This window comes from Athene noctua, chromosome 11 (assembly GCF_965140245.1).
Source record: "Athene noctua chromosome 11, bAthNoc1.hap1.1, whole genome shotgun sequence".
Classification (NCBI taxonomy): Eukaryota; Metazoa; Chordata; class Aves; order Strigiformes; family Strigidae; genus Athene; species Athene noctua.
In genome coordinates, this window is record NC_134047.1 from 10,037,857 (window position 1) to 10,058,045 (window position 20,189).

The 20,189-nt window shown below is 37.9% G+C and overlaps 1 protein-coding gene across 2 annotated transcripts in view; it reads right to left on the bottom strand.

Moving 5' to 3' along the window:
- AMMECR1 (AMMECR nuclear protein 1) overlaps window positions 1-20,189 on the bottom strand; it is a 108,783-nt gene that overhangs the window by 30,232 nt on the left and 58,362 nt on the right. The window contains exon 3 of one of the 2 annotated variants that reach the window (XM_074915582.1): window positions 16,223-16,333. The exons of the other annotated variant lie outside the window; for it this stretch is intronic. Within the exon in view, the coding sequence (XP_074771683.1) occupies window positions 16,223-16,333 (111 nt within the window). The remainder of the gene's footprint in view (window positions 1-16,222; window positions 16,334-20,189) is intronic. 2 annotated transcript variants of the gene reach the window in all.

The window sequence follows — 20,189 nt, forward strand, 5'->3', positions numbered from 1 at the left end:
CCTGGTTTGATACAGAAAAAGCAAATCCACAGCACTTAAAACAATCTCACAATATAACACAGTAAGCTTGTCACAGTCATTCCAGATGCTTACTTAAAAATTAAATAACAAAACTGACCAGGGTTTGGTGTGTAGGTTTTTGTTTTGCAAACACAACAGACTAGTCAGAAAACTCTAATAGAACTCCAACTGGACTAAATTATAATGTCACTAAAGGGCTCTCCAGCAGATGGCAAAGTTTAGATAATTAACAAAAATTAACTGCTCAATTACATTTGGAACTGTACAGCTTGAGCAACACTAACCACTCAAATCCCTAGGTGCATAAAGAAGTCTCTAGAATTCTTTACATCTCCAGCAAGTCTCTCAATATTGACCTAAGATCACCATTTTATTCCAAAACAGATACTGAAGTCAAGACCAAAACCTTACTGCTGAATTCAACCCTCATTTAATCAATTCACAAAATATTACTCCCCTCTAAAAATGCATTCAAGTCATAACTTTAAAAAGTACAAGTTAACATGAAATATTTTTAATTCTTTATGAACTTTAAAAAGCCTCATCTGAAGCACATATGGAAAAGTATGTTCCTAAATGTCTCAGCAGTGCAATGATATATAAATAGATGAATATAATTTACATGTTCAACTTCCTGCAGCTTGAAAAAAGGGTTTATTTTTATTATACTGTTGAAAGTCCGGAATGAAAGAGTACTTCACTTTGTCAGTATAGCTTTTGTCACCGGAAATACTATAAACTGTATTTTTATATAAAAATACGATGCAGTTGAATTTTTTATTAGTTGTCAATATGATTCACTTTAAAACCAAGACAGTAAATGCTGGGGATGGAATTTTACAATTAAGGTCAATTTTGATACTGTTTGTCACAAATGCAGAAACTCTGTTTTATGATCAGGACTTTGAAACCACAATGATGGACAAATTATATAGATATAATCAGGTTAACAATAAGGAAAACAAAAGGCATGGTAGAATATGCAGTAACTGAATTGAGAAGGAAAAGGATCATATTCACTTACTTGAGGTGTTGCATTAAGTGTTTCATAGAAGAAGATTGACAATAAAATATTCTGAAATATGAAGGTACTGATGACTATAGTCTGATAAATGAAATGAAAGGTAACAGAATCCAGTCCTGAAATTCTTGAACAAGTGTGTAAATTTGAGAATAACCCAAGCTCCATGCTGTCCTACAGACCAGAAAATAACCACTCCTAATACAGGGCACTGAATAATATCCAAGCTTGTTTCCTAAAATATGTGTTTCATTGATATCACAACTCAAACTGGGATTATGTTTAAACCAGCTGCTTTTTATCCAAGTGAAATCTCTTACACATACTGCAAGTACATCTGCGAAGTGATGCAAATCTGAGTGCTGTCAGTGTAAAGGTTGGTATATGAGCTCATGGCATCTTACTAATTCTCAGTGTTTTTATAAATATAGTAAAAAAAAACAGGCACAAGATGAATCCTTTGTGGCATATCATATGTAACAAGACCTCAGAGTAAGAACTAGTGACTTCTTATTTCATGAGAATTTTAGTTTCTAGACACTTAATCCTGCTATCATCTTATAACTGCTGCATCAGGACAAAACTTAATTCCTTATTTAAGGCAACAAACGAGGTTTCTCAACATTATTTTTGTTAATTTCGTGCATGTGTAGGTTTTTACTTCATAAAGGCATCTCATTAGCAGGTTAAATTATGATTGTTCAATACCTCTACAAGTCACCAATTAAAACCCCAGTATGTTTTAGATATATAAACACATTCTATACAGCTAGAAGCTTTGTCTGTAAGCCACCTTCTTATTTTCCTTTTAGCAACTCTGCCACTGAGAGCAGGTCATCATTTCATGCCATTTTTGCTTCTAGTTTTCTGTCACAATTCCATCTACTTAAGGTTTCACATTCAATGCCACCTGCAACTTACTCAGCATACAAAAGTGACTGGACAGGGCATTCACAAATCACTATATCTAAGGTCAAGATGCCCAAGCAACAGAACCTTTGCAAGCTCAGCTAAACAGTACATTTATTTCCAAGTGCCAGCTGTCACTTTGTCTATGTCTCCCACTCTAAAACAGGTTTGGAGTAGCAAATACAAACAGCTGAAGATGAATGAAAAGAAGTTCTGACATGAAGAAGAGGCAAAAGGTTCAGGTTAGGCTGTATCTGTCTACAGCCTCAAAAACTGTATCTTAAGTGTTCAAGGAATGCATTTAACTCAATAGCATTACATGTATCTGAAAATTCTGCTCATCTACAGAATAAAGATTATTACAAAACATGAAAGTATAAACATGAATGTTTGACTACGAGATCAACTGAACTGTGAAATCTGTGCTTACTAATTAAATATTTTATATCGTATCTTCTTAGAGAAACTAAGGCCAAATTCTTCTCCCTTTGAAGGCAGTAGGAGTTTTGCTATTCACTGCAGTAAAGCCTAAACCAGCAAGTGACTATCTGTTCTGTTCTTGTGTTAATTTAGCTTTCAACTATAACTAACATCTTACATTGCAACATATGTTTAACTAAGGGAATTAGATCAAGAACAACTGAAGCCTGATTATTCAGTGTTAAATGATGCAACATGGACACACACAAAAAATTGATTTGTAATTATATCCATTAGAGCTTCAATTCAACACATCTATCAAAAGTGTTTAATATTTAAACAGAAATAGGTTTCATCACCTTTCTAAAAAGCAACTCAAACATTTCACCTTCTGAATGTCAGGAACACTGTAGTCAAACACACAGTTTTGTGAAATTGCACTTAACAGTTCTTGGAAACCTACCTTTTTTTGGGGGGCGGGGAGTGGGGGGGGGGGGATAATAATGTCATGCATTGTAGACTTCCACAAACCTGAAGAGGGTTTTCTGAGCAAGAAAACAGAAAGTCACCCTTTCAGTAATTCAGTAATTGAAAAACCAGAACACACAAAGAGGGGGTTGCTCTAACGAATGAGGCTGCATGCAGTGCAGAGACCTCCACAGACAAAGCACAGCTGCTGCTCTTTGCAATGAGGGATTAGCAGTCTAGGTCAAAGGAAAAAAGCCTCTCTGTAGCTAAGTGAGCAAACTGCAGAATGCATCCTCAGCACAGATGAGAAAGGGCCATCTAACCAGCTTGCAAATTGCGTAGAAGCTTCTGGGAACAGAAACAAAATCAGCATCAATTTCTTGACAGAACATGTAAAAACATTTCTGGTGAAGAGCAGCAATGCCCTGTTAGAGGACTGAGGCTGCAATGACCTTTCAGTTATTTTAAAATTACATTTCCCTTTTCCCTTCTTCATTTTCACATTTATACCAAGGACTTTTTCTTCATGTCAAAACCAACATGCTCTCTGTGGGGCTTTAACAATAGCATCTGGAAGTGCCTAGACTTAAGAGAAGCAACTCTTTGTCTTTCGTAAGAACCAAACCTGTTAAAAATATACATATGCACACAGAAATACTTTTTTTTTTTTTTAAATACAGACATTCAAATCTCTTTCAATTTTCAAACGGTAGAGTCAGATTGTATTTTGGCTTTATTCATTTTTGGCTTTACATTGAGACTTCAGTTGAATGAGATATAAACTGATATTTGAAGAAAATTAATTACTTAAACTTTTTATTACATACTAAATATATTTTTATCCTAAATCACTCATTTTAGCAACTTTTCTCCTAGAGAAAAAATAACTAGTCTTCTAAACTGAGAAATAGTTTGAGTGTACCAGTGTGAATGTATTTCTAATCTGGCTTTTGTTTATGAATAAAACACTGAAAATATTACTGGCTATTAGGCTGGTATCTGAAGTGGCAAATTAATTGCATGCTACAGGTAGCTTGGGACCTATTTCAGTTTGTGGTATTATAGAAATATAAGTCATTAAACTTACTTGAACTAGAAGTATCAAAAAGTTGTGGTGTTCAAAAAACCCAAGAGCTTTACTTTTCTCCTATCAAATCAAAACCAAAGAAAACTTACTCAACTGAAAAATTCAGTGAAAATAAAAAGGCTAACATTATTCACTTCAACAAAGTCACATTTCCTTGCTGGTAAATGCCTGATATACCTGATTTCATATGCTGACTTACACAATAGTTAGTAATCATCATTATTACAAAAGTCCTTTCCAATGAAGCCAGTGTTGCAGCTTATGACAGATGGGGAAGTTCCCAAGAGCTGTGCTCAGGCTCATCAGAGAACTCCTTAACATCTGTACAAGCTCCTCAAGTTCTTGTGGGAGTTACAAACTGTACTTTTCCAGCCTGAGAGATCACTTGCCTAACTACTGACCCTTTATTAGAGATAATCTGCACTAAGAGATTATACCATTGCATTTCAACAGCAAACCTAAATTTAAGCATGTGAGCTGACAGACTTTGTAGCCCACATATTATTTAAAACACAAGCATATCACACCATTTCCCACCCCCCAAATATCCGTGCTTTAAGAGTTGAGTGTTATCAGTTGTATGGAATGTATGTATCACTACAAAGTACAGGTGAAAATGGCAGAATTTGAAAAGTGCCTCAAGAAGTGACAGAATTTGAAAAGTGCATCAACCATTGAAAGGGAAGAGACAAACCTGGAGGGCTTTCATCCCTAACATTATATTTTAAAATCATGTTAAAAAAAAAACTGGGTTTTTTTTTCATGTAAATATATATTGCCTCGTAGAATGCATCAAATGAGTAGTAAAACTGCAGTCATTCATAAATGATTAAATTCAAGACACATCAACTTTCCTCTATACCCACCCCTGCCCCACCCCGATCACATGCTCACAAATACATAAATGATAGGAGTTATGATACAGTACAGAGTGCTGGGGCCCATAAGATTTTTGGACTATCTCAGAATCTGAAGTGTATTAGGCTTAGGCATCTTCAGACATTCTTCAGCATTTTGTATGGCTGCTTATGTCCCACCAGAGGTGGATATGCTATTTCTTCTTCCAAGATCTTTTTTACCATCTCAACTGTACAGGTCTAAAGGACACAACTTCTCTCTTCCTGCTGTCAACAGGAATTATTTTAAGAAACAGGTATCTGTTGGTACTATTTAAAAATACCAGAAAATTCTGCTACAGTTTATAAGAGCATTTTAATTTTCTCATTACTCCGGTCTTGGTAAATTCCATTTCAAAAGCTTCAACATCTTTGTGTTAAAGTGAACAGAGATAACGAGGGCTTTTGGAGCCTGGTCCCCCACACCCAGTTCGTGCTATTTTTTCTTTATACAGTCTTAAAAGGAAGTGTCAGAAAACACCTAAATGGAGGAGGTGCTGACAGACTGAAAACTTTAATTGAGACTCCTTTCCCACAGTACCCTCCCACACAAAGCTGCAGAGTTTACAGCTGATAAGCATAAGAGACAGTTCTTTTTCCTTTGACCTCCCTTAATCCCTGATAATTTCTATTAAAAACAGTAGATTTCACCAAAAATTAGCTCCTTGAGTCAAACAAAGCCTTTAAGTTTACTTCTACTGGGCAAGACATCTAATGTACCACTGCTGCACCTCAATTTCCAGTGTCTTAGGAAGTGAGGAACAAGCTCCATTAACATCCTTCTGATATTTAGCACATAGAAGCACTGACCAGTATGTGCAGTGGGAACCTTTCTTTAAAACACAAGTGCTCTGTCTGATACACAATTCATCTACACCCCTCTGCTGTGTGAGCACACAGTCCTGTCTTGTATTCTTCAGCATTAGTCCTTAACCAGCATGTCTTTGCAGTGCTTAAGAAATCAACAAGTCACCACAAGTCTCAAATGAAAGCAAATTCCATTCTAAACAATTTGTAGGAATCATTTTGAAGACGCTGCCTTTAGGAGTATTATATAAAAAGATGAAAAAGTTGACCAAAACCCATGGGGTTTACTATCCATACTAGTAAGAGTTATGACAACGTAGAGCTTTGCTAGGAAAACCAGGGTGGCCAGTTCCCCTGTCTCCACCATCCCTCCCAAATACTTATGTCAAGTAACATTCAAAGACAAATCTGACTTTCAACCAAACTAGTGTTTCAACTGAACTAGAACTCAGTCTTTGAACTTACAGGGTGTGTGCACCATTCTCTTAGCATAACAGAAGGAGACCGTGTGGGAAGAGCATGAAATGCAAGAGCATCGTGGGAAAGTCTATAGTCACAAACCCTGAAACCCATCTGGAAAGTCTGAGTAACTGCTGGATGTCCCCAGTTACTCATTCACATTCAATCAAATATCAGGAATATCTGATTTATTCAAAATGCCACAAATTACAGTAAGCAGAGCAAGTTACTTTGTTTGATCATGGCTTTTTCAAGACACTAATTTTATGAGAAGCCTATTTTTGAAATGCCCAATTTTTAATGCATGTTTTAAAAAATAAGATGGTGAAATAAGGATTTTAATTCTGGACAGTTTCCTTAGTTACACCAAATTCTACTGACAAGACCTTAGACATGACAGTCTCAGCAAAACCCCTCCAAACTTCATAAAGATTTTTTTTTTTTAATACAGATATAGCAATCTTATAATCATTTTGAATTCTAAAATTCCATTTTTCTTAGATTTCCAGTTATCTCTCATAAACAGTCACTTCACATAGTTAAGTTTATTCCACAAAACACAGTAATGCATTCCCCTGTGCCAAAGAATTCATGTTCTATAATTCATTTTTCCCAGGTGAACAGTAAAATAATTATCAACATTTCACAACTGTGGGTATATTTAAAAAGCTTAGGTAGGGCATCGTTATGCGCTCCTCCTTTCATAAAGATAATCTAAGGACTGTCCTTCCATTCACAGTGTTTTCCTTCGCTTTCTTTCAGGAAGTGTTGCTAAGGAAATAGACTACCATCTACCGTTAGGTCCAAGGGTCTAGCAAGGTTTTTCTCAGGAAAAAAGGACCAACAATTACAAAATCAGTATTTTTTTTTTTTTTAGATGAAGAAATAATTAAGGCAGAATTACTACATAGCCAACACACTTAATGTGCAAGAAACATATACTCACTAGAGCATACTCCGCCTCCCTCCTAAACATTATTTTATTTTCATTTCATAATGAAATAAGATGCATTTAACCCATCATTAAAACAAAAAAATGGGGTTCTTCCTAATTCTAAGCCAGTATGGTATTTAGCTTTTCCCTTTGAGTAAAGGTTGTAGACAGTTCTGTTAAGCAACAGTTCCCTGAAACAACAACCTGGCACTGTGTGCACAAAATCATTGCAGACCTACTTACTGACTTGACTCACACAGAATAACTAAGCCTGGCACAATAAATTCAAATTTGTATACTGCATTTAAAGTTTCTAGTATTGTGAGATTATATCACAATTCATTTTACTACTAAACAATTATATTCCACTATAACAGATCTGAGGACTTACCCAAATTAAAGCGGTGTTACTTGTACAATTAATGTTTACAATAGTTCAGCAACAAGCTTTTTTCAGCTTAGATGAAATTTAGAAATATGAACAGCTCCAAGTTTCAGTAAAGTCTCGTCTCTATACAGATGACATGGCAGGCAAAACACATGAGCCCATACTAAGTACCTGTATGTTAAAATAATTTTGCCTCATTAAAGGTAATCAGTCATCATTTAAAAATCAGATACTAATAAATCAGGTGCCAATACATAAATTTTGTATTTTACCAGAAGCATTTTGGAAAACAAAATGAAGGTTCTAAGATTATTAGTATCACCTCTGGAGGTCAACACCACTGTAAATATATACATACCTATATATCTTCTAATTTGTAAAGCAAAGTTTACTGCTGAACTGTCTTAATATACTTGCACTCAGTTCAGACTTAAAGACAATTTTGTTGTCAGCTGCAATTCCTATAAATATTATAATAAAATAGTAATGTTAACACAGCGTACCTTATCTTTACTAACACTGTAATTGAATGTCCAGAACACCAGTGGAAGCCCTGTACATCTCACATGTAAAATTACAGCTTCAAAAGCTAAATCAGAAGGGAACAGAAATGTAAATTAAAGGACAAACAGAAATAATAATTTAAAATTAAAAACTCAAAATTTGAACAGGCTTCTAATGAATTTAAGATTAACTTGCCTTCTTACAAAAGGTTTTCCTAACAACTTACAGAAAGGCTTGTGTGCTAAAAGCTTATCTATGTGACTGTATCAGCCCAACAAAAGAGTTTATGTCTCTCTAAACATCCCACCTCACTTATAAACTAGAACAACCTGAAGAAATTGCTTGTACTCGCCAACTTGAGAAACTTAAAAGGATGCATTTTCTAACAAATATGATGTCTAACTGTGCTTAACAGAAGCCACTTTCAATACTCATCCCCTATTACTGATTTTAATTGAAATGCACTCATGTGCAACAGAATTCACACGCACACACCCCTTTCCTGCACTGCACTTCGTTTGGGGGAGGGACAGAAACAGCATGTGGCTGAGATACCAACTGTCAAGGGCTACAAAACAGAACTCATTTGAGACTGTTAGTAAAAGCAAAAATTACAGCTACTTTTGCAAGTGATTTATACAGAAAAGTAAATCAGGTACAGCACAAGCCACATGACAGAGACAGTGGACCTACAGTTTACAGAAGAGTAGAGGAACAAAACAGAACAGGAGCATCTCAACTATTCTGCATTTTGGCAGCCGATGCAGCTCATAAATCCTGCAGCCATAGGACAAAAAAACCTTAAAGATGCTGTATCTTTAGCCCTTACACTTTACCCCTGAGTCATGATAGAATGTTTTAAAAGTAAGTCTAATAAAAATGGGATTAACTTTATCTATTACCTTGATATGGCCTGTTGTTTCCTCAGGTCCATTCTCATGTCCTCTGAAACAACTAGTCCTTGCTTCCTTCAGAACAATAACACTGAAAGTTATAGTGGTTATATATTTCCAAATCTCTTTCAAACATGCCTTTGGATCAGACACCTCTTTCTTTTGCTAAGGAGTTTTACTGACTGGAGATTGCCACAAAGTAGATGAGAATCACTTAAACCACCCTCTTGTGCTGCTGACTACATGATAAGCAGGATCTGCCTTATCACTAGAAAATGTCCATGTCATGTCAACATTCTCAAATGCCAATCTTTCAGTGGGGCCCATTGTACAAATTTACAGACAAGCAGTCCTGCAACTTCTTCAGCATCCTTGAACCTCCTTTAGTGCCAGGGAGACTCCACCCTGGGCTGAGGGAAAAACAGTACGCTGTTATAAATGTCACCTTGGCACAATTTTCTACCTCCCCAAGAATGTAGGATGCTCTGAAATCAATCCTAACTGCTGACACTCTAGGATGGAACCTTGTCACTCAAAGGGACATGATGGATATAAGTGAAAGACATGTGCTGTTACCACCTGAGGAGCCCAGATGCCTGTAGGCTTAATGAATGGCTCAAAAGGATCTCACAGCATGCATGGTACTTTTATAACTACAACTCAGTGGATTTTACAAGTTAAAACCTTGCTAAAAATGTAACAACTAACCAGGGTCTTGAGGGGTAAGTAGGAGTTAGGAGTTACACATTCAAGATGGCTACTGCCACTGGCTTCTCACATGCTCAGTGGGACACACCAGTTGTCTGTATGCTCAACTAGGAAAAAAACCATATTCATAGGATCACAGGATGGTTTAGGTTGGAAGGGACCTTAAAGATCACCCAGTTCCACCCCCCTGCCATGGGCAGGGACACCTTCCACTAGCCCAGGTTGCTCCAAGCCCCGTCCAACCTGGCCTTGAACCCTGCCAGGGAGGGGGCAGCCACAGCTTCTCTGGGCAGCCTGTGCCAGGGCCTCACCACCCTCACAGGGAAGAATTTCTTCCTTACATCTAATCTCACTCTCCCCTCTTTCAGTTTAAATTCATCACCCCTCATCCTATCCCTACACCCCCCGATCAGAGTCCCTCCCCACCTTTCCTGTAGCCCCTTTAAGCACTGGGAGGCCACTCTAAGGTCTCCCCAGAGCCTTCTCTTCTCCAGCTGAACACCCCCAACTTTCTCAGCCTGTCCTCACAGGGGAGGTGCTCCAGCCCCTCATCATCTTTGTGGCCTCCTCTGGACCTGCTCGAGCAGGTCCATGTCCTTCTGATGTTGGGTGCCACAGCACTGCAGGTGGGGTCTCACAAGAACGGAGTAGAGGGGGAGAATCCCCTCCCTCACCCTGCTGGCCACACTGCTCTGGATGCAGCCCAGGACACGGTTCCTTTCTGGGCTGTGAGCGCACATTGCTGGCTCACCGTCAGGTTTCCATCCACCAATACCCCCAAGTCCTTCTCCTTGGGGCTGCTCTCAATCCACTCCTCGCCCAGCCTGGATTTGTGCTTGGGATTGCCCCGGCCCATGGGCAGGACCTTGCCCTTGGCCTTGTTGAACTCCATGATGTTCACACTGTCCCACCTCTCCAGCCCGTCCAGGTCCCTCTGGATGGCCCATCCCTTCTCTCCAGCGTGTGACTGTACCACACAGCTTGGTGTCGTCAGCAAACTTGCCGAGGGTGCACTCGATCTCACTGCCCATGTTGCTGACAAAGGTGTAAGCAGTGCCAGTCCCCACACGGATCCCTGAGGAACAGCACTCTTTCCCTTTGGATATCTATTTGTTTACCGCAACGACCACCCAGCCAATTCCTTATCCACCTAGTGGTCCATCCATCAAATTCACATCTCTCCAATTTAGAGTCAAGTGCATGACAGCATCAAATGCTTTGCACAAGTCCAGGCAGATGTCATTAATTCCTCTTCACTTATCCACCAACGCTATAAAACCATAGTAGGCGGCCATCAAATTCATCAGGCAGGACTTGCCCTTCGTGAAGCCACGCTGGCTGCCACCAATCATCTCCTTGTTTTCCATGTGCCCTAGCATGGTTTCCAGGAGGATCCACTCCATGATCCTGCTGGGCACAGAGGTGACACTGACTGGCCTGTAGTTCCCTGGGTCTTCTTTTTTCCTTTTTAAAAATGGGGGTTATGTTTCCCCTTTTCCAGCCCACAGGAACTGGACTGCCACAATTTCTCAAATACAATAGACAGTGGCTTAGCCATTGCATCTGCCAGTTCCCTCAGGACCCGCGGATGCATCTCATCAGGTCCCATGGACTTGTGCACCTTCAGGTTCCTTAGATGGTCTCGAAACGGATCTTCTCCTACAGTGGGCGAATCTTACCGCTGGTTATTATGGATCTCCCTAAGCACCCATTCTCTCCTTGAGACCCTCCCCCTATTGCTGGTCATCGTCTAGTAGAGGCAAAATCTGTGCCCTCTACCTCAATAAAATGGCCTTGAAGACTCAGACAACCAGCAGATGCCTGCTTTTTATAGAAATGTACATATGCAAAGGAAGCAACATGATGCTTCCTGACTTTAAAGATGATGCTAAACACACAAGAATAGCATAACACTGGTAAGTTCAGGCTGTGAAGAGTCTACATTGCTCTCTGCAGAGTTTAATTCTGAAAGTGATACTGCAAGCTTCATCTCACAATTATCAGGCATGTTTCATTGGTGGCCACCAGACACAGAGTAGTAATAGAATTAAAAAAGCTAATTTTCATCACTGGTCTACTATGAATCAAAGCCATAAAATAAGACTGCCTGCAAAGTATTATCAGACATCAACACAGAAGCAACAATGTACTCTGAAATATTACACAAAATGCTACTTTCAGGAATTAATTCATTCTGTGAACAGCGAAGGTCACAACAATTGTCAAAAATATATATAATTCTCCCAACTCTGCAGTTCAAAAACTGTGGTCAGATACATGAATACGCTTTGCTGTGTACTAATGGCAATGACTTTCTACACCCACACTTCTGCCTGATAGTAAAGGCTTAGGAAAGCTAGCATTGAGTTGTAGGGGCTGATTACAGAGAAGGTTGAACAGGTCTATGATTAGTAAAAAAGAACAGGAATTAAACAGAGTAGTAACCTCAGCTAAACACAAGAGGGAAGCTGCCCTGTCTGCACAAATACTTGCCTCTAGTCTTTTGTAAATAAAGCCAGCATCGATCATTCTTCAATATTTTTCAGTTTTACCCTTAAATAAGTTTGCCATACTGTAGTTCTTGCAGTTGGATTGTTAAGTTCACTGTGTGGAACAGAAGAGCGTCAATGTTTTTCACAGAGAGCAGGCAGACAATATGGCAGCAATAAGGACTGAGACTCTTGAAACTGCTAACAAATACAGAGCAGTAGTTGATGCCACTGGTAGCCAAATCCTCATATGGATTCTAGACCCGAACTCAGTTATGAGAAAGTTGGGTTGCAGGCTTCATTCCCTTCAATCTTGTGCTTCTCATCTCAAGCTTCCCCCTTTGTCTTCTTTTCTTGATCAACCACATCTAGGCTGAATGCCTGACAGCTGTCGTATTTCACTCAGGTGGAGTGGTAAGTAGAACACACAACAAAAAGCCTGATTACATCATACACTCAACAGAGACAGGCCTATGCTAGTTAAGGATAGTGGGTTACATATTATTTTGAAATTTAAATTCAGTTTTAAGCCATTATGCTAATCTGCTTAAGGCTTGGAGTCCTCCAATTTTTCTTCACTGCTTTCTTCTATGACAGAAGGCTCTGCCACATAATGTCTCCCTTTATCTGCCTCTATTATTTCCCTGCCCAGATACATATTGTAGCCTTGACAGGATAAACCAACGCAGAGTTAAAGAATTAATTTATACACCTATACTTGTTATATCAACTAAGCACAAAATTACTTCAAATTATATGAAATGGTTAGAAAAACTAAACTAAAATGAATAAATGAAACCATTTCATTTAGTATCTCAAATGTAAGAGAACAGGAGTTTAAAACCTCAGTGCCAGAACCTAAGTCTTACTGCTGAAGAGAATACATGAAAAAGTAATTTATCAACCTGTTATGAAATTCTGTGGTAACCTGCTTCCAAGTTCAGTGTATTTTCTTGAAGGAGCTGTAAAACACAAGGTATTTTTCATAATCTGAATTGGTTTATTTTTATGCATTCAGGTGGGATATTCAATTAACATATTCAGACTAAAGGACTATTTTACCCATGATAAACTTCTTGCATCCTAATATACAATATTCAATACTGTAAAACATTTAAATATTTTTGACAAGGTTAGATTTTTATTTAACTAACCTCCTAGTAAAATGACATAAGAATCACTAAGTATGAATCTATCTTTTCATGAAGTTCTGCATAAGTTTTTAAGCCTTTCCCCTGTGTTTCAGGGGATAACTGCAGAGAAAATTTAATTCTAACATGTAGATTTTCATAGGAATACAGTACTAACATTTTTAACTATGGGCATTCTCATTCCTCCTCACGATTTAGGCAGATGCATCCAATTAATTATGAATCATTCTACATAAATTTCCTGTTTAGAACATACTCGCAATACCAGCATAACAACCTACAGAGCTCAGAACGGGGAAGAGAAACTTGGTCACACATCATCACCATTTTTGTTTATAGACCCAAAAAGGTGTTTTTAAGTGGGGGGTGTGGGTGGCCCAAGAAAGAAATTATTCACTTCAGATTCCTTAGATGAACTATCATTATGCTATTTCAAAGAAACTACACTAATGTACACAGATAGAGATGATACTACACATTGTATACAGTATACAACTAGAGATCACTACTAGAATTAAGGAAAATTTAACTTATTATGATCCTAAGCACTGCTCAGTATATGTAACAAAATCATGCATGAAGGAAACTGAGGATATTTTGATCACTAAGCACCAGGGCATTTAAAAACAGCTGTTATCCTGTACCATTTTACTCACTGCAAGCTGGGCCACAATTCCACAGAAGGTGCTGAAAAAGATAAGAATGAACTAGACAAACAACCTGGTTCTGTTTATCCACACTGTATCTTCAGAATAACTGAAGAAAAGCACCTCACAGTGTCAAAGTAAAATAAAGTCAGAAGAATATCTGCCTGTATCCTCAATTGAAAATTTTGGTCAAGTTCCACTTTCTGAAATCCATTCCCATTCTTCCTACTTTACTGATTAATTTTTGCCTTCCCTGAAGAATTTTTTTTTGTTCTCTTTCAGGAATTGTCATACCTTCTTCAGGAGCCTATTGCCCACATACTGCTGGATCAAGCTATAATGTCCTAGTTTCTGATCCCTCCTAGGGAGGCCTGTGGAGCTCCAAACTCTGAAAGTTCACCGACATTTCAAAGGTGCTTCTGTTATTCCTCAAATGCTCTCCCCTCTGGAAGCTCTGTAGTTGGAAAGATTAACACCATGAAGGAAACTGATCAGAGATAACCCTCTCTTCCTTTTTTCAGATAATGACTGATGAACAGGAAAAACTTTTTTGTACATTCAGATATGAACTTTACATTTCAGTGGTCATATCTGAAGTTTGTTTTGGTTGGGTTTTTTTGTTTGTGGGTTTTGTTTTTTTTTTAAAAAAAAGGAAACATTTGTGGTGCCATAGACATGAAAAAGGTAAAAAAGATACTCAAAGGTAGCAAAATCCAATATGACACTAAATATAGTATTTTATTTTAAACCAACTGATGATCTCAAAGGCTTTTGAAAAATTGGTTGGTATATAATTTCTCTCATCTTGAAAATTACTGAACTATCCTCTAAATAACCTCGTATAAACTTCTACAGCATGCAGCCACTGTTCAAATACCGCACTGAAAAATATTTGTTCCCTTTAATTTGCATCACTTTTCATATGTTTTGACTTCACCTTTTAAGAGTTAGAACGCAATGACAGAAATCTTATAAGCATTTTTAGAGGTATGCGAGAGTATAGTCCTATTTGATTTGCGAGGATGGAAAAATCTATGAGCAGCGAAGAGTATTTTTTTGGCTATCACGTTCTTCCTAGTCTTAAGGGGCAATTTTCTGTACAAGCTCATTGTTCTCTATCAGACGCTGTAAAGTGTACACTTAAATGAAAAGCTCTTCAGTGCAGGGGGCTAGTTGTTTTTCCTTCAGTCTGGACGAAAAACTCACTAACAGTTAAGATAAAGGCTTTTAACCTTCAACAGAGAAATTGCTTTGAATTTTTACAATAAACTGCTTCTCTTTCATCATTTTGATTGCTGAGGTTTTAAAGGACACAACCAATAACATTTCAGACCACATAATAAATAAAACCAACACAATAAAGGTAACTAGGTCTTTCATAAATTTGTAAGGACTCCAGAAGATGAGCAGTTGATTTCTTCAAGCTGAGCAGAGAAGCATGTAATGAGCTTCAGCTTGCAATATACTAGGGAGACATGTAGGAAAACACATGTCCCATTTTAATATTACTTAATACTGGGATTGACAAGGCATTTTAACAGCAAAGAGGAAAAGATCCTATAATGGAGGAAAAGCCTCGAATCTAAAGTGATCTGGAGCCACCAATTATTTTAAGTGATTACAATTTCAGAGGTCTGCACATGCCAGAATGTAGTTTCTATTTTAAAGCACTATAAACAGTCTATTGTAACCGAGTGGAACAAAATTCCATTGATTCTTTAGAAAATAAACTCAAGAAATCTCTTAGAAAAAACAAGTAGAAAGCTTGCTACTAGCTCTAGTGATAAACTTATTAGTTTTCACTCTATGCAAAGGAAATGGAACAATATTAAGGTGAATGAATTTAGGTGTAGATCAAAAAAATGAAGGATTATGCTGCCAGGGAGTGAAGGATTATCATCACTTACCTCCCTCATCCAGAAGCTTCCCACTCAGGGGCTGGGATGTATCTGAAGAGTAACATGTAATGGAAATTTGTAGCATTAAATTAACTGCAGCTGATTGGAAGCACCTGATGGAGAAGAGGTGAGAATACCTGCTGTTTTAGAAGTGTGAATAGGATAATCCCCAAATCTGACTTTCTGGTCTTCTGCCCTGACATTAACTATTAAGGTTAAAATTTGTCTGAACACTGGAAAAAATACTATTATAGTCAGTTACAATAAGCTACTGGAGAGTAGTTTTCCAGAACAATAAAAAGAAAAAAGGCTCAAGTTATGGTTTTTAACTGAAACCATAGCCTCATGCCACCACTAGTCAAATAACCAGGCAATACACTTAGCATCAAAAGGACACACGAGTTTTCATTGATCAGTACAGTGACACAGCCAAAAAACCCAAAACAAACCAAAGCACGCCTATCATCTACTCAGTAGACTATTTAAATATGTAAGTCAAAGCTACAGAAAACGAAATCTTACCTAGTAAGTGTGTACTCCCTGAGTCCTGAATGCAGATTCATGGCGGAAAAAGTACCTATGCATCCACGTAATCGTTTATCTCGACCAATCTTCCACGTTACAAACAGTGGGCTGTTTTAGGGAAGAAAAAAAAAAAGACATGATCACAGAAGCAATAGTGATGGTGTGAAATTTCAACAACAGTGCCATTCCATTTTGGGCAATGGTGGGGGTCAAATCTCTAAAATAACTATCTGAGCAGGCCACAGTATTTGGAAGTATCCTTTGCAATCCTTTTGACTGTTCTAGAAACATTGTTTGTGTGATATAACAGAAAATAAGATTACTGGAATAGTTAATGCAGACCATGAGACTCCTTGGTTACAGTTATATGTTCAGTGTCCCTCGCTGTTACTCAATAGCTTTCTCCTGTGAATGGGAACAGCCTCGCCTTACACACCTGCACATAAGGAACTCTTTACAGAAGGGAAAAACACCCCTGTCACAGTAGCCACCTCTCCACCTGAAAACAAATACTTTGGGCCTTAACACTGCATGCAAGAAACTATCAGAAATCCTTGGAAGACAAGGAGACTTAGTAACATTCTCCAAACTCCAAGAACTGCCTGGGGAAAGGATATTTTCTCCACAAATCAGTATTTAAAGAATCTCAAAAGTGACCAGTAGTGGAGCAAAATCTCTAGTAAATTGAACATGTCTCAATTATATGAGTGTGACAGTTACAAAGAAATACTTCTACTATCAAGCAACATTGTACCAATCTATACACTACTTTAACAAAAAAAGAGACAAACCATACAACTTTCTGGGACCAAAGTTTTTCTTGCAGTTCTAGAGCACTGCATCAATATGAAACAACAGAAAACCACACAAACTTGAATTTCTCCAGGGAGTACACATGGCTCCTGGATACCCAGTCCTCTCAACTCTAACAAAGACTTCTAATCCTGACATGAACAGGGATGTCTAGAGAAGAAAAGCATACAAAATCTACTTTTTCCAGAAAGGAGACAAATCAAAGTAGATTACTCAAACAAGAGTGCACTCTCACTTACTCTTAGGCTTAAAAAAATATTAACAATTAGAAAAAAGGCATTTCAGTTAAACAACTTGACAGAGTATTCTTGATCACGAACAGGTTAACATTTCTGCAGAACCACCAACCCCTCCCCCCACAATCGCAGAGCACCTCCCTCTTAAATCCTGAAGTAAATCTGGTGTTAATTTTTGTGGTAAGTCACAGGCCATAAATATATATCATTCTTGGTACGAAGACTACAGCCACACTGCACTAAATTTGACAGAAGCAAGGCACATCTCTGACATTCAGAGCACCTGTGACCACTACACACACTTTAGAATGCACAAGTGATTTCTCTCCAAAGCTATTTGCTCAGGCACTGCTTTTCAGCATTATACACATGTACAAACCATCATGCTGAATTAATCTTGTTTTTCTTTGTGACTGTTTCCTACACAGTTCCTTACTATACAGTCCACAGTCACTGCTATGAAGATCAAGTTGTCTGACATGAGGTAACCTACCTCAGGCTAGCATCTGAGAGGCAGATTGCAAAGCAAACATAATTACCACATGTGCCTTTAAGGAGGGGAGCAGATTCAGAAGCAGAAATAGTGAAAAATTCACAAAAACTAAAGTTGGCTGCCTCAAAAACAAGAATAATCTTATCTTACTATTATCAGCTGCAAATAATGAGCAAATTTGCATTGCAAGACAACCTGTGATAGCTATGTCTTGTCTGACTCCTCATCTGAAAGATTACGAAAAATATAATCTGCAAGTTTCTCTATATTTTGTGAAACAGAACCTCCTTTTCTAGCTATGCTGAGAGTCTTAAAATATACTTAGGCCAAGAGCTTTATTATTTGAGCAGATCAGCCACCGCACAATTGCATGAATCACTGCACAGTGTAACAGAGGTGGATGTAACTGTACTGGGGGTATATACACAGGTACACATGTAGTTTTGGACTCTCAAGGAACAGCCCACATTCCTTTTCTCCTTCCACCCCATTTGCTTTGTCTGGTGAGGCACAAGATACTCATCATGTGATGGCAGAAAAGGATATGCCTCACAGTCTCTACAGCACCAATGCAGCAGCATCCAGTCCTCTCATAGCTTTCCAAAACCTGTTGTTACCGCCTGCTGGTACAACAACTTCCTCCTTATTTGATAAAACTGAACAAATTCCCTTCTTTCAATGATGATGAATAGAAGAGGAAGCTGAAGTCATATTTTTCTTTTGGATTTCCTTTTATTTCTTTTGTGTACCCTCCCCCCTTTTCTGTTGTTTGGTAAAAACTGAAGACCATAAAAGCCAGAAGGGACTATTACCTAACATTTAGTGGAATGCAGGTTATTACACTATTCTCCATTCAGATCAACAAGTGGCATTTTACTAGCATTTTCAAGAAAGGTATCCCAGTTCCCCTAAATGGTATCAACAAAATTATTAGATCACAATGGCTCTGAAAACACTCTCCCCTTGCACAGAAACAAACCTAAATAAGATTCAAAATGGACTTCAGGATTATTCTCTTGACCTTTATCTTTGGATTATGAGATTTATTAGCTGTAGTACACTTAGTGGAGAACTATAATTCAGGGAAATATCCACACATTTACTTTCTTCTCAGAACAGAATTCCTTCTAGGATGCATTGTTATTGCTACTTTAAAAGGACAATGGAAGAAAACAGAGACTACCACTGGATGTCAAAAAAACTACTGAAATATTTGCATATGCTTTGAAGGTCCTTCTCAATGAGTACCAAGAGAAAAAGTAAAGGTTATATACATATTTTTGTACTAGTGGTAGCAGTAGTATAAACATACTGTTTGGACTAAAATTTAAACCTCTGTCCCTTGGATAAATGAACCACTGCTGGTAGCCATACATGCTATACATCACAAAATCTGACTAAAGATTTTTTTCCAGCCTTTCAAGGTCTGTATTCCCCCACACTTGCCTCCCTGTTCCCCAGAAGCCACTAAAGATACCAGCATGTCTACACAGAAGATATAAGCCTACTGAACAGAATTACTTTTCTTAATTATCATCACAGATGTCTTCAAAGTGTAGTATGGATCAAAGGTTCAGAGCAGTCTGTGACCCAAGAAGATTCTAACTCTTATGATTCAAGAAATAAGGCTGAAAGGGACCTTCAGAACTCCTGCTATCATAAGGAGTAATTGTATTATATAATTCTATTCATAAATGATCCACATTCTCCATCTTAAAAATGACTATAAATAATGGAGACAAAATCCTCAAAATGAAAAATTAGAAGGTTGCCTCAAAACCTCACTGAAGTTCAGAAACTCTGGAAACATTCAGATTTCCTGCCAAAACATTTTCCCAGTCAGCTTGTACCTAGCTATTCTTGTGCCAACATTGTCCTTAAGTTTAAACAGTTCTTTTCCCTTCCTGGTTATTATTCCCCAAAGTATTTATAGAAAGAATTCATACGCCTCTTCAGACTTCATTTTGCTGAGCTAAATGGGTTGTGTTCATTGTTTCCTCTCAAAGGTGATCTTTCTGACCATCACAGCTCTTTGCCACACCTTTTTCCAGTTTAAATTCACCTTCTTGAACATCAGTGTCAAGAACTCTATTCAGAATTACAAAGGAGGGTCTCGAACCTGCATTAATGCATCCATCTCTGAACTAGAAATACTGCCTGCTACATTTTAGGATTAATTCTCACAGCCTAATATAAAGTCCAAGTCTGCCACTCAAAACTTTACCGAGTATTTTTAGTCTTACACTAAACAGACAAAAGAAAGCTGGCTCATAGAACCTAGACAAGCTAAGCAGAAAAAATAATTTATTTCTTTCTAGTGATGTTCTTTTGCTTTTTATTGGTATGCTTGGTTTCAGCTGCTTGCCTATTTTCTCCAAGCCTAAAGTGTTTTTCTTGTGTTTTAAAGCCAGTAACGCACAAA